The sequence below is a fragment of the Egretta garzetta genome, unplaced genomic scaffold (assembly GCF_000687185.1).
Source record: "Egretta garzetta isolate BGI_Z169 unplaced genomic scaffold, ASM68718v1 scaffold402, whole genome shotgun sequence".
Lineage (NCBI taxonomy): Eukaryota > Metazoa > Chordata > Aves > Pelecaniformes > Ardeidae > Egretta > Egretta garzetta.
This window is the reverse complement of record NW_009258823.1, coordinates 539453-560977: the sequence shown is the minus strand read 5'-3', so window position 1 is coordinate 560977 and position 21525 is coordinate 539453. Positions and strand designations below refer to the sequence as shown.

General features: G+C 45.1%; 2 protein-coding genes across 3 annotated transcripts in view; one reads left to right on the top strand and one right to left on the bottom strand.

The window, feature by feature from the left end:
* PDZD11 (PDZ domain containing 11) overlaps positions 1–700 on the bottom strand; it is a 3805-nt gene extending 3105 nt beyond the window's left edge. The window contains exon 1 of the mRNA XM_035889405.1: positions 697–700. Coding sequence (XP_035745298.1) covers positions 697–700 — 4 coding nt within the window. The remainder of the gene's footprint in view (positions 1–696) is intronic.
* Positions 701–1048: 348 nt separating this feature from the next.
* KIF4A (kinesin family member 4A) lies at positions 1049–20175 on the top strand. 2 transcript variants are annotated; one of them, XM_035889391.1, is made up of 28 exons: positions 1049–1235; positions 1529–1621; positions 2823–2989; positions 3242–3336; positions 3546–3665; positions 4762–4937; positions 5936–5997; positions 6404–6536; positions 7058–7116; positions 7311–7416; positions 8122–8187; positions 8486–8671; positions 9160–9263; positions 9543–9687; positions 10168–10278; positions 11052–11135; positions 11741–11854; positions 12113–12268; positions 12677–12771; positions 13206–13335; positions 14185–14355; positions 14640–14747; positions 15517–15594; positions 15689–15790; positions 16464–16622; positions 17977–18096; positions 18806–18928; positions 19493–20175. In XM_035889391.1, exons 1-28 carry the CDS (start codon positions 1101–1103, stop codon positions 19676–19678), a joined length of 3384 nt encoding a protein of 1127 aa, XP_035745284.1. In that variant the 5' UTR covers positions 1049–1100; the 3' UTR covers positions 19679–20175. The 2 variants fall into 2 exon arrangements, with proteins under 2 accessions (XP_035745284.1, XP_035745283.1); XM_035889390.1 differs by having other exon boundaries at positions 6401–6536.
* The last annotated feature ends 1350 nt before the right edge of the window (positions 20176–21525 follow it).

Sequence of the window (21525 nt, the reverse complement as noted above, 5' to 3'; positions counted from 1 at the left end):
GAAGAAGGCGCTGGGCTGTTTAATTCTCTCTTCTAACTCATTTCTTCTTTGATCTTCTCAGAAAATAAAATCCTGTGCTCTCTAGACACTGACTCCAGCCTCTAGTGAGAAGTGCCAGATCTTACCTGTTGCTAACTTGCTGTACCTATCAGGGCTAACAAAACCGATCCGAGGGCTGGAGCCCCTCTCCTATGAGGCCAGGCTGAGGGAGTTGGGCTTGTTCAGCCTGGAGAAGAGAAGGCTGCGGGGAGACCTGATTGCGGCCTTTCAATACCTAAAGGGGGCCTATAGGAAAGATGGGGAAAATCTTTTTAGTAGGGCCAGCAGTGACAGGACAAGGGGTAATGGTTTTAAACTAAACCAGGGTAGGTTTAGACTAGATATAAGGAAGAAATTCTTTACAATGAGGGTGGTGAAACACTGGAACAGGTTGCCCAGAGAGGGGGTGGAGGCCCCATCCCTGGGAACATTCCAGGCCAGGTTGGACGGGGCTCTGAGCAACCTGATCTAGTTAGCGGTGTCCCTGCTCCTGCAGGGGGGTTGGACTAGATGACCTCTAGGGGTCCCTTCCAACCCAAAACATTCTATGATTCTATGATTCTATGACTTTCACGTGTTCTTGGAGTCACTTTGGTTCCTGAAGCTATTTATGTAAGGCGAGAGAATTTTATCAAGAATAATAGGATGATTTGATACGCATCCCACACCGGAAGCTGTTACTGATGCTACAGTGGAGCTGGGATGGCAGAGAACTTGTGCCGTGTTTCTATGACTAACTCTAGTAAAGCAACAGAGCAGGCTGACAAAGGAGCTGGAATAATAATTCCATCTGTGTTTTGGGGAGCTTTTCATTGATTTTTCTTCCCACCCCCCCGCCCTGCCTTGATATTGCTAACTGTGACCTGTGCGTAAAGCTTGTGTGAACTGTCAGAGTGGGGCAGTGTTTTTCTGGAAGGATTCTTTTATTAGAATGCGGCTTTGTTCGTCAAAGTTTCTTCGGGTTCCCATGTGACTGTCTGATCTGGGCGCCCTTTGTTCCCCTAGGGTATAATGCCACTGTCTTAGCCTACGGACAGACAGGATCTGGGAAAACGTACTCTATGGGAGGTACCTACACTGCCAATCAAGAGGATGAACCCAGCGTGGGGGTCATCCCGCGGGTGATCAAACTGCTGTTTAAGGAGAAGGAGCAAAGGCAGGATTGGGAATTCGTCCTCAAAGTTTCTTATCTAGAGGTAAAAGTTGTTTTGATTTTCCAAACCATTATAAGGGCATGAATTACAGATAAAGTGAACTTTAATGAGGCCCCCTCCTTCCCATAATAGGTATTTATTAAATCAAAACTTAAGACTACATAAGGTCTTGTCAGGAACTGGATTCCGAGTCCTAGGTATCCTTCTCTAAAGGCAAAATGAATAGAATGCTGTGCAAAGTTAGCCACGATTTCAGCGTAACTGTACATCTTCCCTAACGCAAATTGTTCTCTTGCGAGGCTGCTAACTCTGAACTGCTGTTCTGATGCTTTCAGATCTACAATGAGGATATTCTAGACCTGCTGTGCCCGTCAAGAGAACGGTCTTCTCAAATCAGTATACGAGAAGATCCAAAAGAAGGCATAAAGGTCTGTTGCCCTGTTAGGTATGGGTACATAAGGGAGCAGCACGGCTCGGGACGAACACTTCGGTGAAGCAGCTGTCTGACTCCTTGAGCACTGCTTTGTATTAGCGCATACGAAATCATCACAACTACTTGCTCCTCTCAAAATGGAGCTGTTGATGATCCCTAAGTTTACTCAGAGTAACGCCAGTAGGGTTAGACATTCATGACAAAGCCACCTGCAAGTCCTATTCTGACTTTTTTTAAGGCTGATTTAGGTGAATATCTGACAGCACTGTACTTTGGGTCCCTTCACCAAATTTCTAACTCTGTTACAACTGTACTCTTCAGTTTGGCAGAAGTAGCATGCCACAAAGGGATCCTGAGGGGAAACTATTTAAGTGCCCAAGTTATTTTCTTAGCAGTGCCATACAGATGTGTGCTTACAGCATAGTGCAGAAAATCCTTGTGCTGCTGCCTGCTCTGTGTACTTGTTTTGTAGTTAAACTTCCGTTCATTGGTTGTGCTTCACACAGTTTCAGTTTGTGGTGGTGGGTAGGTTGTTGGCTGTCATACGCACAGCTTAGGGGTACGTGCTGCCAGTAGCTTTGATCCATTCATGGTTTTGTTGTGTGTCATCTTGTGCTGCTCACAGTCATCTCTACGGTACTGGGGCGCGACTCATCCATGTGTTAGCAGTGGCACTGTGATCCAGGGAGACAGGCCCTTCGGGGCTTTGCAAGCTTGCCCAGGAGCACAACCAGTCCCTACTACTCAGTCCCCTCTCTCCTCTGTGGCCCTAATGCTTGCCTTCTCGCCACACAAATACCCCACCCCCTTCAGCCAGTTTCCCCTTTCTCTGCCTGCGACTGGCACAACTTCCAGCTCCCAGCTTGGCCAAGGGATATCTGAGGGCAGCTAGGGATTTCCCCGCAGCATACTGAGGAGCTCTGTCTCCATTCCATAGCTCAAGCAGGAACAGAGGAACTTGGTGTGTGCATGAATGAGGTGATATAACTTAGTTACCAATACGGAGTTCAGAATAAATTTTGTCTGGGGGAGTCCATACTGAGCCTCTGCCTTGGAGTTGAAACTGATTCTTGTGAATGCGTATTTACACAGAGACTTCACTTTGTTTGCTGTAATCTAAGACAGGATAACTTTTTTGATGTCAGTTGGGGTGAGAAGGAAGAAGAGGATAAATGATACTTTCTTCCTGGATGCAGATTGTAGGGTTAACAGAGAGAAGTGTCACCTGTGCCCGAGATACTGTATCCTGCCTAGAGCAAGGGAACAATTCCAGAACGGTGGCCTCCACGGCAATGAACTCCCAGTCCTCACGGTCCCATGCCATCTTCACCATTTGCATTGATCAGAAAAAGAAAAGTGACAAGTAAGTGTGATTCCTGACAGCTGCTAGGAGTAGCTGCACAGTCAGCCTTACTCAAAATTCTGTAGTCCTGTCATTCTTTCTTGGTCTTGGATGAACTCAGCTGAGCTACTCTTGAGGCAGTTCCTTTATTTGGCTGTCTCTGATAGGAGGTATATCTTTCAGCCTGGTAGCTCAACTGTAGTAACCATGGGACTGCTTCTTTCTTAACTACATGTTTATTTGAGAGAGTGAAATAGTCTGCTTCTGTCTTAGGAACAGCAGTTTTCACTCCAAGCTACATCTGGTTGATCTTGCTGGCTCTGAGAGACAAAAGAAGACCAAGGCTGAGGGAGACCGACTAAAAGAAGGTCTGTAGGAAAAGGACTGATATAGCTTGGGTTTCTTACCACTTTTGAGTTAATAAATTGAGCCCTTGTGAGGAAAAGCAAAGCAGTTCTTTTAATTAACCCTTATAATAAGCTTTTTTTAACCTTCTTACATTTTTTAATAAGGACAGGAAATGACCAATTCCTGGCTCCCGAGGTGGCTCTACTCACTGTTGTCTGTTTGTGTGCAGGCATCAACATTAACAGAGGTCTCCTCTGCCTGGGGAATGTGATCAGTGCTCTTGGCGATGAAAACAAAAAGGGTGGGTTTGTCCCCTACAGAGACTCAAAGTTAACAAGACTGCTGCAAGGTAAGAGACAGATGATGAAAAAGCCTAAATCTACAGATGCACTTTAAATAATGAAGTAGCAGAAAACCCGACAGCCGTACAACCGCAGTTCAAAATGGTCGCTGCTGTTGACAAAGGGACTGCATTTATTGGTTTAGTTCCTTAGTTAGAATCCAGACTTTTTCTGTACCTCCTATTTTTAGGTTGCAAATGCATTGAGATGGACTCGTAGAGGAGTCCTGCTCTTTTGCAGTTCCTATGTGGTAGGAGGAAACTAGACCAACTCGGTGCTTTTTTTTTTGCTGGGGAGAAGGAAGATGAAAAGTTAAATCTGGAAGCAGAGATCTATTATTATACTCTAATTATAGCTACTTACTGGAGGATATCGCAACCAGAATGAAGCTCAAGCTGTCTGTGTCTTCACTGTGCTCATCATATTTAAGTTTTGTTTTCCTAGTCTGAATATCTGGTCTTTGTGGTACTACTTTTTCAATAGTTGCGATGGTCTTTTAATACAGTTTATCTAGATTTAACCTTTAATATGGGCATAGCTATAGTAATGCAATTTATTGGGAATTTTTTTTTTGTGGTAGTTAAATAATTTGGTACAAAAATTGAGGCTCTTCAGTATTTTCTGTATCTGAAAGTATCTAATAAAAAGAAACTGGATTATGCAGAGCTGGATGTGGGGCCCCTAGTTTTATCCAATCAAAAGTTTTAAGTAGCCAATATGTGTTAGTGTAAAATTGTATTGTATAAATATTGAGTGCAAGAAGGGAGGGGAAAACCTGAAAGAACTATGCTAGAGAAGGCATACAGAAATTACAGCAATTACAGAAATTAGTTAAGAGGACAACAACATTACTGGGGCTTCTGATGTGAAATCATCGGTGCTTAGAGCAAAGTTTGGGACTTTGGCTTTCAAAAAAAGCTCTTTAATATAGTACTGGTTGGGGCGGAGGAAAAATTAGATGACAGTGACACAAAACTACAGCTGGGTATCTTCTAGCTCTAGCATGGAGGTGCACTCACACGGTCTTAAGTATCTTAATGATGATATGTTACTAGTCATTCTTGTTCTCTCAGAGCTTTGATTATGCCTTGTTTTCCTTCTCAGATTCTCTGGGTGGTAATAGCCACACTCTCATGATTGCCTGTGTAAGCCCAGCAGATTCCAATCTAGAAGAAACTCTGAATACTTTGCGTTATGCTGACAGAGCAAGAAAAATAAAAAATAAACCGATTGTCAACCTTGATCCCCAGGCAGCTGAGTTGCATCATCTAAAGCAGCAGGTACTGGGTGCTTTCTTCATGTGAGGGGAGTACATCTAGGCCTTTGGTACTAAGCTCAGTAAACAGCAAGCAAAGACGTAGGATGCCTAGCTACACAAAATATGCCAAACAAAAATTTAGTACATGCTTCCCTGTCTCTTGAGATGGCTGTGTAATTGCTGTAAAGGGAATACATGAATATTTCTTGTAATTCTACAGCAGCTATTCAGTGCCATAGGAAAATGGTAGTGTTAGTGTGATTTACATTTCCATTCTGCTGAACAAATCATCGCCTGCCCATTAGGCTACAGGCAAAATTAGAAATACGGTGATGGTTGCCTTGCTGACATCACCTATGGTCCAGCACAGAGTGGGAAGTGAAGAGTGTTCCTATGTGGTCAGCATCAGAGGGAAATAGGTTGCATAAACTAGAATTGGTTAAACCCAAAACTAGAAGTGCCCAAGGGCTTGTCTAAGGGAGTTAGCCAGGCTTGCTGTGCTTATGCATATGATGCAGTCTTTCATGCTACCTCTCCATAGGAAAGCTCAGTCATCTTGTTCCACAATGGAGCAAGTAAGTGGTTTTCCTTACTGCACAGGAGCGATTACTAGAGCCTAGCAAATGTTTATGCACGTAACGTAAATCCAAATCACATCTTCAAGTAGCTTAGGAAGGCAAGTGATCTGACTCTGTCTCATGTGAGAGGTAGCAACAGAGCTATTGGTTCAGCAAAGTGGGAGACCTGCCCTTTGGAGCAGCGAGGTCTCTAACAGCCTGCACAGAACGCTGTCAGCTGTCTGTGGGTGACATTCCTGATGAAGAGAAGCTAGCTTTCCTTTTTTTAGGAGTAAATTACTTGAAATACTGTAGCAACGTGATTCCTTTCCACAAGCAATGGTAAAAGGACAACTGTGGACCAAGTGACTTGTATGAAGACTAAGGATCTTCCTAGTATTCCTTCAACCGCCTAGTTACTATATGGGAGAGATTTACAACTAGTAATTGTTTGTCTTTCTAGGTACAACAGCTACAGGTGTTACTGCTGCAGGCCCATGGAGGGACCCTCCCAGTGTCTCTCAAGTAAGCTTTGTAGATTAATGCTCAATGTAACTGGCCGTCGCGTACCAGCAAAGGTTCTAGATCTCCTTTGCTCCAGACAGTGCTGTAGAATGTGGGTAGGGCAGATTGGTTGCTTTTTAATAGGATCTGGACTTTTTTTTTTTCTCCTTTTTTTTCCCCCCATGCATGTATGGATCATTTAGTTTTGTAGCAAGCCCCTTAAGATTGCCAAAATCAGTTGTAGGAACTAAGCAATGTCTCCTAACAAAGTGTCTGTTTCTCAGACCTGTCTGTCCTCCTTTCTCTTCCTCACCTCTACATATAGGGCACCTCCACTACTTTTTTTTTTTTTTTTTAATTTCAGCACTGTTACAAACCTCTAGCAAAGTCATGTTCACAAGCAAACTGGTCTTTAATATTTTAGTAGTATGGCACCGTCGGAGAATCTTCAGTCCCTGATGGAGAAGAACCAGTTGCTAACGGAGGAGAATCAAAAGCTGAGCAGAGGGTTGAGTGAGGCTGCTGGTCAGACAGCACAGATGTTGGAGAGGATCATTCTGGTAAGGTTCAGTTACCCAAGAACAGCTTTAAGTTGCATGACTTCCCCTGTTAGCTGAAGATTAATCAATAGCAGCTCCTGTACTAATGGCATGTTAGGAGTCTCTCTCTTCAATGTTTCTTTCATGTTTATTTCAAATCTCTAGCTATCAGGTAGTCAGAACCAAAAGTCTCCCAGAGCCTGTCACAGCCTACAGATCTGGTGATTTCAGTGGGGAAAAGTAGACCTGAATCTTTCAGCTTTTCTGTTGCTTTAATGTTCTAAATACCAGCATTTGCACACGCAGGCTTTCTCTCTTCCCTCTTCACACCCCCTTTGCTTTGTTCTGATTCACTGCAGTGTATATCCCTGCAAAAAAGGGTATTGAGTCTAAGCAAACTAGTGGCAATGATCATGCAAGATCTTTCAGTGCATTAGTTTGCAACAGACTGACAATGTATCTTTTGCTACAAATAAATTTGCTGTTTTCTAGTTTCTTATCTTGCTTGTCCTACAATTCAGTATAATTCTGACTTCTCTTAGACAGAACAAGAAAACGAGAAGATGAATGCCAAACTAGAGCAACTTCAGCAGCATGCGGTGTAAGTCTGTTTCCACACCCTACTCATGCTGAGGAAATGTCTTTCAGCATTAAATGGTTTTGGTTGGGATTAACTGGATACAGTCAATTTGTGTCTGTTCATCCAGAACTCATGTGTATGTTCAGTGGGGAAAGTTGCGTGGCACAAATGTGCCGTGTAATGCTCATGGACTTATTCCCATGTCTGCATTGCAGGTGCAAGCTTGATCTGCAGAAGCTGGTAGAGACTGTGGAAGATGAAGAACTAAAAGAAAACGTAGAGGTGATTCGCAATCTGCAGCAAGTGTTGGCTCAGCTGCAGGTAAGCCTGAATCCAGGGAGACAAGAGTGTGTGCCAGGCGAGTTTACTAACAAAATCTAGTTCTTCTGCAGAGCAGTGGATTCCACTCTGCAGAAGCCTTGCTTAAGGAGCCCAGGAATTACAAGTATTAAATGACTCTTGATATCCACTTCAAAACAAGCTGTCCTGCTGTGCTTTTAATGCTGCAGAAAAGCCACTTGTGCTTGAGTGGCTGCATGGCGGGGGTAGGGGGGGAGAAGGAAGAGTCTCCATAAAAGTATCTGATAGTGGGAGATTAGCATGGATTTACAATCCAGAACCTAGAAGGAGAGTTATAAACTTGGTAATTTTAATGAGCAACCCAAATTGCAGGGACCCAAAATAGTTCAATAGAAGTTGCCGAATCTTTGTCTAATTGAGGAACTTCTCTGTTATCCCCTGCTAGACATGCCCCCTGTTCCCAGACTCCTTACTCCTGTGAGGAGCTGGCTGTGAATGCTGGAATTCAGGGAAGACTAGAAAGACTGCCTTATCCAGCCAGTCTAGGAGGAGTACGCTCACTTTACTAAAGGAGGAAGACAGTGGCATCCTCTTTCCAGAGCCAGCCTTCCGGACCAAGGAGAATATCATTGTGCTTTGTCACAGTAGGCCAACAGACTGTTATTAACTTCAGTTTACTTAATCTTTCCCTTTTTACCAAAACTTTCTTCTCTTTGTCCTATACAGAGTGAAAATGCTGCCACAGTGGAAGCTGCTGCAGAGATGGCAAACGCTGAACAGGATGGTGCAGCTGTAAGTGAGGGGAGTCCAGCAGTGCAGACCTTACCAGGGGCATGTTTTTATCCCCTCATCACTCCTTTTCTATCTGAGTCCTTATGCTAGTTTTCTAATCCAAGTGTTTGATCAATAGCATAGCTGCCTTTCTATGCTCTTATTTGCTTAATATGTTAAAGATCAAGAACCTGTTCTCGCTTCTGAATAGCTAATTTTTTAGGTAAAAATGAATTTGAAATGTTCTGCAGAAACTGTGATCACACAGTTTAAAGAGCTGTGGACTGGCTTCTCCAGCTCATTGCTCTGTCTCCTCCAGGAAGCAGAAATGGGCCAGGATGCCAAGAGATCCTCGGATGGCTTCACCACTCAACATGCCCTCCGTCAAGCACAGATGTCCAAAGAGCTGCTTGAATTGAATAAAGCCCTAGCTCTGAAAGAGGCGCTTGCCAAAAAAATGACACAGAACGATAGTCAGCTGGAGCCCATTCAGTTCCAATACCAGGTAAACTCTTCTGAAACAGTTCTTTTAAGGATATGTTCAGTTTATTTGTCCCAGTTAATGCAATCACTCCCAGCTGAGGAGAGAAAGGAGAAGATCTGTCCTCTCATGAGCATGTTCTTAATGGGTCTTTCTATTTCCTTAAGCTGGATCACTGCCTCCTTGGGCATAGGGGGAAGTAGAGAAGGTGAGGGGGGATGACCATGACAGCCAGCTGATCTGGTTTCCCCTATTCACTAGCTGTGCTGGGATCTCCCATCTCTGAAATTGTTCAGTCATAACTTTCCGTTTGCTGCTATGGTTGTGTGGACTGACTAAGATTTCGGTGTATGGAGGACTAGCCCTTTTGGTGCTTGTCCTGCTTTTAGACGAGGTGGTTTATAGCCCGTTAGAAAGGAATGTGGCTTCTGAGGCTTCCAGTCTTAAAGCTTTGTCTGGGAGTGGAGTTGCAAGGCTTTTATTTGGAGGCTTACTGCTCTTGTCCTTTCTAGACTAATATCAAGGATCTGGAATTGGAGGTCAGCAGTTTGCAAAAGGAAAAGGAGGAGCTGATCCTTGCTCTGCACGTGGCAAAGAAGGACATCAACCAAGCCAAGTAAGAGTGACTATGCGAGACGTGTGGCTTACAGCACTGAAAATCTGTTGTCTTGCACTTCTATTTTTAAAAGCTCTTATTTTAGTGCAAATGCATCCCTTTAATGTGCCCTGTGAGTTGTATGAATTGCAGAGAAGCCTGATAGTGGGCTTTCATCAGGGGAAAAGATGATGATGCGCCATTGCTTCACTTTGGATAAGGCGTATCTAAAGTTGGAGAGTACTTATCTGAGAACAAGTTATTGGGGGGTGCTGGTTTTGAAGTGTGATTTCTTTGCAGACTGAGTGAACGGCGTCGGAAAAGACTTCAGGAGTTGGAAGGGCAAATCAGTGAGCTGAAGAAAAAGCTGAGTGAGCAGTCAAAGCTCTTAAAGCTGAAGGAATCTACAGAACTCACTGTCTCCAAACTGAACCAGGAGATCAGGGTAACTAACCCTAGCGTGCAGTTCTTGGGCTTACTCCAGTGTAGACAAAGCAGCTTCCAGACAGAAGGTGCTCGCTTTCTCTTTTGTTAGACTGAGAACACCAGGTTTTGGCAAGATTCCTTTGGCTACGTGACCGCAATTGTTGGTGTAATGCAATAGGCAGGTGACTACTGAGACTTGGGGGAATAAAAGAAGTCCAAAGTGTCTTTAGGCTGTTCTGATAATTTATTGCCTCAGTCAAATCACTCGACTGCACTTTGATTTCCATATATATACCATACATGTGTTCCCTTTATGCCTTAAAAAAATGAATTCCTGCATTTTAGCACTTTGAGAGTGTCCTTAGGCGTGTACTCTGAGTGGGCAGTGCGCTAATGTTTGCCACTCCCCAACCCTGACAGACCCTCTAGGGGAATGTAGGTTGAAACTACCCAGAATGCAAGTACTTGGACAATTCTTCCAGCCATTTCTGGTTTTCAGGAAATGAAAAACCAAAGGGTACAGCTGATGCGCCAGATGAAAGATGATGCTGAGAAATTCAGGCAATGGAAACAACAAAAGGACAAGGAAGTGATCCAGCTGAAAGAACGGGTGAGAAAACAATAAGCCCCCAAACTGTACCTCCCTCCAGAGAGTGAAACAAATCATTAAAGTGTTTGCTGCAAGGCTTTATTTAACTTGCAAGCATCTGAAAAACATCTGGGGAAAGCTTTGAAGATCACACTAGTTCATATGGTTACCACCTTTCACCAGTTGTCATAAATTGACTTGCTTGCTTGTGTCTGGCAATCTTAAAGCTATCAACACAGTCGTCATGATTCGGCTCTAAAGCAGAAGGCAAATATATTTAATATTTCTCACTATTTGAAGTTGAAGGGTTTGGCCACAGAACGGGAGGTATTTAAACTTTCAAAGAAATATTGAATCTGCAGGTAAACAGTGGGAATTGTTAATGAAATCCAGCTGGCTTGTAGCATTTGAGTGTAATGGACAGCAAACATCTGTACATCTTGAATTCTGGTCTCACAGGAATTCTTACTGTAAGAAGTTTGCTCCCCTTTGCTTTGGGACACTAAGTCTTGAACTTTTGGTTTGCAGTCTCTTACAACCTTCAGGCTCCTAAATGTTTTTGATGGGAAGTGTGGAGCCCCTTCTAGCCGCTTTAAGCCTAACAGCCGTTTGTTCTCGGAGGTACTACGTGGCTTGAGCTTGTAATGAACAATGAAATTATTATCATGAAGCACTTATGTTGCAGAACAGCAAGTGTAATTATTCTGTTCCAAGAAGTGTGGAACTGGGCATAGGTATTAATGTGACATGTGATTTTTTTTTTTTCCATCTTTCTTAACGCTATTTCCCTGCAGGATCGCAAGAGACAATATGAGCTACTTAAGCTAGAACGAGATTTCCAGAAGCAGGCCAATGTACTTCGGCGCAAAACAGAAGAGGTAAGGAGCCAATATATGCTAGAAACCCCTGATCGATTCCTGAAGGTCTGCAAAGAGTGGTTGGGGGTTGTAATAGGATATGCAGAAACTTTTGAAGTGCAGTTTGGAGGTCTGGAAATAAGTGGTTTTCTCTCTGTAGAACAATACCGTGCTTCTGTCGTGTAGCCTTTGAGGGATTCTAGTTAAATCTGCTCTTTAAACGGTAAATTACCCTTTGAGCATCAGGTTGCTGTGGCAAATCTATTGCAGACACCCAAGCTAGAAAGTGTAAAATGAGCTTGAGTGGATATCCTGGATTGCAGTTCAAAATTCTTTCAGGATGGCTGTATAGAAGAAATGCATCTTGAAACCATTTTGGATGCTTGCTTCTACCTTTAGGCCTGGAAGCAGGTTCTCTTTAAACTGGGAATCTCAGCAAAGGATACAAAGTCAGGGACTCTCTAGTCTTTGATTTTTATTTTTTTTTTTAATCCTAGAGTTTTATTAACTTTACACTCTCATCTCACTGTCTCAGTGTTTGGCTTGTGCTGTGAATACCTCATGTTTTCAGCTGTTGCAGATTATGAAGTAACTACTGTTCATCTTCTGTGGAAAATATTTTACAGGCAGCAGCCGCTAACAAGCGCCTAAAGGATGCTCTGCAGAAACAACGGGAGGCTGCAGATAAACGGAAGGAGACTCAAAACCGGGGAATGGAAGGAGTTGCTGCACGAGTAAAAGTGGGTGGCAATGCATTGTGCATCCCAACAAACAATGGGCAAACTTAGCTTTGCGCACTCAGTAGGTGCTGCTGGGGTTGATGGCTGGAGAGCAGAGGGGAGGAACATGGAGTTACATATTAAGGGAGGCAATGTGATTATTCAGCTTATCTGTGAAGGCATTTTAGAGAAGGACTTGGTCCTGAAGTTGAGACTACAGTGAACCACTATGCTGACTTCTGGGGGTTTGGTGGTTTGTTTTTTTTTTTTTTCCTCCAGAGCTGGCTTGCAAATGAAGTAGAGGTTCTTGTTAGTACTGAAGAGGCTCGACGGCACCTTGCAGACCTTCTGGAGGACAGAAAGATCTTGGCACAGGAGCTCCTTCAGCTTAAAGAGAAGAAAGAGGCTGGGGAAAACCCACCTATAAAGCTCCGGGTAAGAGCGAGGGAGATGCCATTTTCCCTGGCCCACACCTCTGGCTGTTCAGCAGAGCACTTACTCTTATTTGCTCCTATGTGACCTATGAAGGTAGGGATGGAGATGGTTCCCTTTCTGGAAGAACGGGTTAGTGTTGTCACTGTCCTCTGGCATGTCAGGGAACAGAGCAGCTGAAGTAACTTGTTATTTAATGCAATGCATCTTATGGATGTGAGTGGCTCACACACCTTATCAAAGATGTTATGCTTTTGGGAAGGAGCAATGGAATTTAAGCTGTAGAGAGATACTTGGAGACTTTTATAACACTATAGCTCCTCTTTGCTGAAGTGTCTGTAAATGAAAGCCCAGTCTTGCGTGCGTTTCTTCGCCTATTGCTCACTTCTGTCCCTTGCTGTAATTCTCTAGAGACGCACCTACTCCCTCGCAGATTTGCAGGCATCGGAGATGGACCTTTCCATATCAAAGCAGATAGAAAGCCTGGAAACAGAGATGGGGCTCAGGTAAGGCAGTATGACAAAGCTGATTTGCATAGCCTTTCCTCATCTCTATCTACAGCTCCTCTGTGAAACAGAAGAGAAAATAAAATAACTTGTAAACTGACACTAAAAATCATGAAGTAAGACCATGTGGTTTTCCTGGTTTGAATTTTTCAAAAACATGGGAATATGGGGACACTACTCAGTCATTAACATAGCTTTGTTCTTAGCTGTTTGCAAGCATCTCTGTATGAAGGAAACACTGCACTCCTTAATTGGAAGCGTGGAGGGGAGGAGAAACTCCCTGGTATAGCACTGCATGCTCCAGCTGCTGTGCTAAGCAGTCAGAACTTTATTGAACTATTGTGTCTATTATTCTGGTAACAGTAACTTTAGCCCAGACGTTAGCCCAGGTTTTCTCCTGTGTTGTAACATCAAATACATGCGTTCTTCCAAAGGAGTGCCCAGATAGCGGATCTACAGCAGAAACTCTTGGACGCAGACAACGGAGATCGTGTGAAACAGCGTTGGGACAGTATTGCAACAATTCTAGAGGCTAAATGTGCTTTGAAGTATCTCCTTGGAGAGGTAAATTCTGAATTTTCCTAGTTTATCACTAAAAGCAAAGGCTCTTAAGTGCTTAGCCAGGAATGAAAGGAAGTGTCTAACAGGCTAATAGCAGAGATGAATGCAAGTGAAGCACTGCTCTACTGGATGGGGTTTATTTCCCTGGCAGCTTCTGATTTAAAATATTCTCCTGTACGGTAGATCATTTTGGGGAGGGAAATCCAAAAAGAACAAGGAAAAGAGAAACAGAATAGACACAGGTCTGGAGATACTGGCTAAAGCTGAGCTTACAGAAGGCTTGCATGGGAATAGTAAAAGGGAAGAGACAAATTTCAAAAGTGGAAGAGGAATTACCTAAAAATACTGAACATGTAGGCAATCTGCAGGGAAAGAAGGGGACCCCTCAGTGAGGTCAGGGGAAGCAGTGGAATGGATGTTGGGACAGGAGAAGCTTGAACAAGACTGGGGAGTTGGGCTAACGTGGAATCAAGGAAACAGCAACTGAATGGCAGGATCGTGTATCAGTCCCTGGTACTTGGAAATTAAAGGGAAAGAATGAAGGAGCTAACATGAGAGAGCATTAATTTTGGGGGTCCCCCCAATATTTAAAGTGCCGCAGGAAAGGAGATTAATCTAGAGCTGTTAACAAAACTTCCAGCAATCTCTTTTTGACTTCCATACTGGCTGTCAGATATCTAGCTCTGAACGTCCCATCCAGCCGCCTTTTTGCTGATGGCCAGTCCAGTTCTTGGGGTAGATGGAAATTAGGCCGAAATGCTTCACCATCAGACTGAAGCATGTCTACCCCAACAGACACCATGAAACCTGGGACTCATTGACCCAAGCAATCATCTTGCTTTTGTCTTTCAGCTGGTCTCCTCAAAAGTGCAGGAAAGCAAGCTGGAGAGCAGCCTTCAGCAGAGCAAAGCCAACTGTTCAGACATACAAAAGATGCTGGTTGAAGAGCGAAACCACATAACGGAGATGGAGGCTGAGTTCCAAAACCAGCTTTTGGTGCAGGAACAACACCACCAGGAGAAGGTAAGACATAAGTGATCGAAATCTTGAGAGCTCCCATGTCTTGGGACTCTGATTCCCAGATTTTTGCAGAGATAAAGGTCAAGTGTTGTGCTGAAACCTATCTGTTGCTGTATATCTGATCAAGATTTGTTAGCCTCCTGCAGGATAGCTAACAAAAGCCCAAAAAGCTCCCTATTCATCTTCTGTCCTATGCAAGTTTGTTTTATTCAATAACTTTTCGCAGTGCCAGATGTGTCTCTGGGAATTCACGCCTGTTTGCCTCTGCTATATTAACTTGCCTTTAGGTTCTGTACCTGCTTAGCCAATTTCAGCAAAAAGAAGCAGCGGAGAAGAAACTGGAAGATTCACTAAATGAGCAGGAGAAACAGCTACAAGAGAGACTCAAGTTCCAGGTAGAGTGGCTGGATGTGGCCGGCGGGGGCGGGGTGCTCCTTAGGGCTACCTGCTACTTTAGAGTGAGGAGGAAGGTGCAGAAGGATTGAGAGCATTTCCATTTGTAGCTGAAATTGCTCGATTTAGGTGATTGCAGGGGACAGTTGCTCCACAGGTTTCAATAAGTCTGTGGGTTTTTTTCTCTTATGTATCTTCTTCCATTAAATAAATGTAAATGCAGCAATGACACCTGCCACACAACCTGACCAGCTCATGCAAACTTCTTCCATGCTCAGAACACCTTTAGTCAGGATGTTCAACACCCTTTTACTAATCCTTTGCTGAGCACAGCCCCACTGTGCTATCAGCAATGGAAGAACTTTGGCTTGGTCGTATAAATGTGTCACAAGCTGCACCTTGTCTTGTCACTAAGACAATTAAGTGGTGTAGCAAGCTCCCGTGGAAGGGCGTGTCCAGTGATGCTATTAAAGCGACATCAGTCCTAGGTGCACCTAATTTGGAGATAAGCCTTACAAATAGAGGGAGTTTTAGATCTTAACCTCATTCTTTCAGAGTGACCATTTATCTCCGTTGTGTTGGCAGTGTTATGTGCATAAAACAAGGTCGTAGCTCTAATTATTTTCCTGATTAGTCAGAGCTGATCTATTGGAGAATACAAAGGAGCCCCTTTGGTCTTGCAAGAAAGATCCAAATAGAAGAATCTGTCCCAAACAACCACTTGTGCTACCCCCATGTAAGCCTACAGATTTCATCTTGTCTTGCAAACAGGAGGAAGAGCTGGAGAAAATGAGGGAGATCTGTGAGAAGAACCAAGAACTCCTCCAGGAAAATGACACTCTTAAGCAGGTAGAGATCTGCACAGACATAAGCCAGAAGAGCTGCTTGGCAGCTGGGTTCATGTATTTTGCAAAGCTAACTTTTTTTTTGTCCTTCTTAACAGAAACTGCTGCTCCTCCAAGTTGCCAGTGGACAGAAGCTCTGCCACATTCAGCGAATGCCGTCTGACTCCCCAGATTCTTCTTTTGATTATATTCCACCCAAAGTAAGGATTCTGCATACCAGTTTTCGTGCTTGTATTGTACCTGGGTTCTTTTCAAAAGTTAATGTTGGCTATTAATAATCTTGGTTTCTTTCTCCCAAGTGGCTTTTTGCAAGGCATCTTGTTCTGCTTATTGAGCCAGGCCTGTTCTCCACTTCAGACAGTCCTTAAGGTTTTTTGTTTCAGAATACTTCCAAAGCAAGTTTGCACTAGTGGTTTGGTTTTTTAAGATGGAAAAGGCAAGCAAAAAACCAAACCTGTTTCCTCAGTCTAATTACGTCTGACTCTGTATCCTCCTTGGTAATCCAGGTGTTTTCTCTGTAGCATTTCCAGTCTCTGAATCATAGAGCAAGGCATCTGTCGTACAAAATTTAATCATCGCTTTGCAAAAAAGCCAAATCTTAGTGCTGGGAGGAATAAAAGTTTTGAATCAATTTTGTCAAGACTGTGACACAAATCTATTAAATTTCCAAGGATTTGTCAACTACAGCTGTTCACATTGACTGATTGAATTTTTAATCCTGACAATTTGATCTTTTGTCTCCTCCCTAACCCCACAGCCTTCTTGGCTGTCTGAGACGAATGGGGTTGCAGTGGTGGGACTCTGAAGTGCCTTAAAATGTAAACCCACCGTTATTTCTTCTGGGACCTCATCCCTTTTGACTTCTGTGTGTAGCCAAAGACTCGCCGGCAAACGACAGCAAAACCCCGTGCGCAAACCCCAGAAATGGATATGGAAGAGCTGTTCTCTGACTCGGAGTCTGGAGGGGACGTGGCGGACGCGGAATGGGTTCCGGTAAAAGCAGTCAAAGGAGCAAAGAAAAGCATGATGGGGGTAAGATCCATTTCCCTTTGACTTGTTATTGCCTCTAAGGGAATCACTTGCCTGTATCCCTAAGGATCTCGTATGTGTACAGAGGAACAGTGAGACTGTAGTGTCTCCATTGTTGTTCTGAACAGCCTTAATGTGATAGTACTGCTGGCACCGGTTATTTATCATATTCTGACAGAAAGAGCAAAAGTTGCCTGTAGTCAGCAACACCTTCCTAAATAGTTTTTCATTGGACAAGTCATCTTCTACCGTGAGACACGCGTGTTCTGTCCTGCTGCTACCTGTGGCTGAACCAGCCTGGATGTTTCAGACAGCAGCAAAAGAGTGAGCCCCAACAGCAGCCTTATTCCTTCATGGAGCTTATTTTAAGGGAGAAAAAGACCCAAAGGGACGGCTTGTCGTGTGTGCCTATGTGCTGTTCCCACTGTGGTGTACCGTGGCTCCTAGTCCTGACAGGAGCCTCAGCTTTCATCTTCTGTTTGCATCAGCCTGCTGGGCCTGAAGCTTCAGCCTGCTGCTCGGTTAATTCCTGATGGGCTGGAAGGGATGGTTTGAACGTGCCAAACACAGGTGGCTGTGAACCAGCGGGCCTCTTTTGGGCTTGAATGGCTATGAAGCTAGCCCTCCATTGTGAGACGGGCTCTTCCCCTTTACAGAGGGGTGAATTACTACGTTACGCTGCTGAGTGACTGTGAAAACGTCAGCAGCTACCACAGAAAAGCTTATGCATTTAAAGGTCGAGCTTTAGTCCCTTTCACTGGAGCTTGCCAACCTGATAAATTCTGAACTACAGTACTACCGGGGGTTTGGTTGTTGGGGAGTTCCTTCTGGCCATGTTGCAGAAGGAGGGTTTGTGCTCGATGCTTGGCTCTTCTGAGTTCATTTATGTAGCCCAGTGGAACTCCTGTGCAAGTTACTGCTCGGTTCAGAGCTGCAGCGTGGAGCAGCTGGCCCGGGCAGTCTGCTGCTGCCTCACGGACCCAGGCTAACAGAGATTCATTGCTCTGATACGCCATGAGCAGCTGAACTGGGTCACCTCCATCTAGATGGTGACTCAGGTTTGCCTCCTCGTGAGCAAAAGGTTGCTTGTTTAACTGAGACTGACACGGGAATCCTTTGGATAACTTGAAGTCAGGGACTGAGTTAACTGAAGATGTTTATTTTGGGGATACTGAAGCAAGAGAGGGCTCTGTAGGTGGAACGACCTTGCTTCTTTTCCTGGGGTGCAGGACTGATAGTGAAATGATAAAAGGTTCATGGCAGCCTGGGGGGGGCACTGTCCTTTAGATTGCTTCAGGTGTTGACAGCTGTGGCAATTGATGCAGTCTATAAGACACAGAACTCTTCTCTTCCTTAGTGCTCCTGCAAGGGCCGGTGTGGAAATCGGCAGTGCGGCTGCAGGAAGCAGAAGCTGGGCTGCACTGGAGGCTGTAGCTGTGACTCTGCAAAATGCAGAAATAGAGACAGCAGCTCTCCGGTGAGTAGCGCTGCCTGTGTGGGTGCGAAAGGGCCCGCACCCAGACTGCACCGTGTCCTTAAGCAGAGCTGGCTGAACAGAGCGGCGGTTACGCTGTTTGCGTGGATGCGCAGTTTGTCAAGCTAACGCTTAAGCACCTTTCTGAAGCGTTTGTGAATGTCACTAATTCAGCTTTAGCTGAGCACAAAGTTTTCCGCTGCAGTACCAGGCTCTTGCACTAAACGCAGAAATTGGCGTGATGTCCAAGTCGCAGATTTACCTACTGCCAGTTGTCAGCCATGGCTCTGAAGGCAAACCATCTAAGTCTGTCGTTTGCATTTAGGAAATAAAAATTGTATCTTTAGCTTCAGGTGGCACAAAACCAGAACTCATTTTCAGACTTCTTTTATTTTTCAAGAATGGAAGGGGATAATTTGGGGAGGGGGTTGTAGCATGAGGAAGGTTCATAAGCAACCGAAGTTCATTAGAACTCTTGCTAGAAATGCCTGCCTTGGATTTTAGGGATTTGAAGCAGAGACCTCCCATGGTAACTCTCTAATTATTGACTATTTTACAAAACCAGTTGCCTGACAGAGGCATCGAGCATCCTGAATTACTTTGCAACGGGAGAGAAGGTGGCTTAGGGACCCCTAGTACTTCCTCCGCTGTTGGTGGGACAGGAAGGGATGTATCTTGTAAAAATGCTTCAGTATAGCATTGTGCCCCTCAGGATGCCACCCTGTCTGAGAACCGGACAAGGGACTCTGAAGGTTCCTTCAAACTCGAAGACCCCACTGAAGTGACTGCAGGAGAGACCTTCTTTCAGCCCGTGTGCGTCATACCAACTACAAAGGTACTGCCTAAAGCTGTGAGAGAGCAGTGGCTCCGAACGTGCGCACACCTTGTTCGCAGCTAGCAATGGACCTTAAAAAAAGGAAAAAACCCCAAGATGATGGGCTGCTGCTAGAACATTCTGAACAGGCTACAGCTGTCAGGCCAGCTTGTATTTAAGTTTGGAGTCTGCTGAATTCTTAAGTTTTCATACTGAAACTGCCGCACAGGCTTGCTGTGCTTTCCTGCTGCACCTTCCAGCAGCAAGAGCCTGGTAATTGAGGGGTTCACAGGACAAGATCATATCCGTCTGCCTCCAGACTTACTGTTCTTACGCCACTTGGCAGCTGTAACTTTGCCTCAGCCAACTGAATTCGCTTATCCCACGTGTACTCTCTGCACGCCATTCCAAATGCCGTCCCTTCCTGCTCAGCCCATGAATTTGTCCCTACAATTTTGAGTTAAGAAATTAAGCAACTCTCTGTGTTGGCCTGGCAGCTTCTGTTGGTCTCCGAGCTCCGGTTTAAGCTGGCTGGCTTCAGGGCAGTGACCGACTCCCAAATTGTCTCCCTTGCTTTTCTGACAGGTGCTGAAAGATATCACGGACCAAGAGGTGTTGGTCAAGAAGCCCAACTCTGCTGCTTCCCTGCTCATGAGAGACGAGGAGTCCCAAGAGAACCAGATGCCGTTTGTAAAGAGAAAGAAGAGAGTTCTGAGCAGCAACACCAGCTTTTTCTCAGGTTGCACCCCCATCAAAGAGGAGTTTGACTGACGAGGTGGTGCTGGGCTGCTTTAGACCACGTTGCTGGTGACTTGAAAAAAGTGTTGGGTTCCCTTGCTGCAGCAACAGCCTGAATCCTGTCGTGCCTGACAGCTGCTGGCATCAGCAAGGGGTCAAACACTTGTTCTTCCTAGGTTGTGTCCAATTCTGTGTAAATATTTGTGTGTGGGGGTCTTGGGCCTTCTCTTCCTCTGAAATTTCTGTAGTGAGGTTGCTCATCCCAGCTGCCTTCCTCGTCCTCAGCTGTGAACACGTTGGGTACAGTTTAATCCGTGATCTTGAAAGAACTTTGCACTTGCGCTGGAAGTCTGGGTCCTGCCTCTTGCCATACAGCATGAGGAGCTCTTCCAAGCTGCTGTGAGAGATCCCCTGGTGCTTGATCTCGAGGAGGGCACTGTCTGTAGTCTTAAATGGATCCAAAATAGTCGGTGTTCCGGTGCCCTTTGGGGCACTGTCGGTCCTTGTTCAATGAAGTTAGAAACTTGCTAGCCATATGTGAATATTGTAGTCATTTTAACTTAGTTTTGTAGCTTTAATAAAGTACCTACTAAAACCCCTGACTTCTAATTTTGCATTATTGTGTTATAATGAACTCTGCAATTAAAACTGGTCTGAAACTGTAGCCCTTGCTGCCGGTAGGACTCGCTCTAGCTCCTCTTCTGTCACACCTTACTCAAAAAGCAGGCAGCCCAGCCTGGCTACCGCTGCTTTCCTTTCCCCTTGTTGCTGCTCTGTCCTAATTTTTGAGTCACAACACAAAGAAAAAGTGAGGCTTGCTCCTCCAGCTGTAGTTTCTTTGGTTTTTTTGTCCCCTCCAATGGTAACGCTCACTTGCAGATGCTGCAGGAGCGCTGAAGTGAGCGCTCTGGGTTTAATCTTCTCAGGCTTGGTGCAAGAGAAGATTATGAAGTTAATGATTGTGTGGCTGAGCAGGCTTGTCGTTAGTAACTGGAACTGCAGGGCTTGCGCTGAAGTGAGCGCTCTGGGTTTAATCTTCTCGGGCTTGGTGCAAGATCATGGTAATGAGTGTGTGGCTGAGCAGGCTTGTCCTTAGTAACTGGAACTGCGGGGCTTCTCCTGAATAAAATTAGTACTGCTCTGGCTGAGCACTTGAACCTTCCCTTCCCTCTGTTGTACAAGCTTGTTCCTCTTAGGAGGCCCGGTCAGAGCAGGGCTCCTGTGTGTTTGTGGTGGGATTTGGTGCATCCTGGAGCTCTCACTGCTGGACCCATGCTAGGAGCTCCCTCAGGTACAGCCAAGTGGTGCCTACGGAGACTGCAAGCCGAGACCAAGCCCACGCAGTCACACATGGTCCGCTCTGAGAAGAGCTGCCGGGTGGCTGCTCTTCTAACTTCACTCATCTTTTTCTCTCCAAACATATAAAAGCCCCTGATCATTGTAAAATGGTTTGTTTCAAAGTGATTTAAACAAGCTTGTGCCTTGTGAGTACCCCCGGCCTCCTCCCACAGACCTTCCCCTCCTCGGGGCAGGGGTTTAGAAACTCCCAAGTTGGGATCGTTCCATAGTTGAAGAACAAAAGCAACAAATTTTCGTGCAGGTGAAACGCAAGCTGACAAATGCCTGTGGTTTAAGCAAACTGGTTCTGCTCGTAGCCAGGATTAGGACGTAATTCACCCCTGGGGCTGGGAGCTGCGTGCTGGAGGAGGCCGGGGAGCGGCCGAGGCCCCAGGTCTCCCCTTGCCTTTCCCAAGCGCTGCTGCCTCGGTGGTGGCCGAGCAGCTGCCTGGGACTGCAGCCTGCTCTGACCAAGGGCTTTGTGAACCTGGTCGTGCCGAGCCAGGCCGAGCTGTGCTGAGCCATGCTCAACTCTGCCAAGC

Coding starts and splice junctions, on each gene's coding strand:
- KIF4A (XM_035889390.1), top strand. CDS start 1,101: ATGGGAGGTACCTACACTGCCAATCAAGAGGATGAACCCAGCGTGGGG. Junction 8,672..9,159: donor CCATTCAGTTCCAATACCAG/GTAAACTCTTCT, acceptor TGTCCTTTCTAG/ACTAATATCAAGGATCTGGA. Junction 12,269..12,676: donor ACCCACCTATAAAGCTCCGG/GTAAGAGCGAGG, acceptor GTAATTCTCTAG/AGACGCACCTACTCCCTCGC.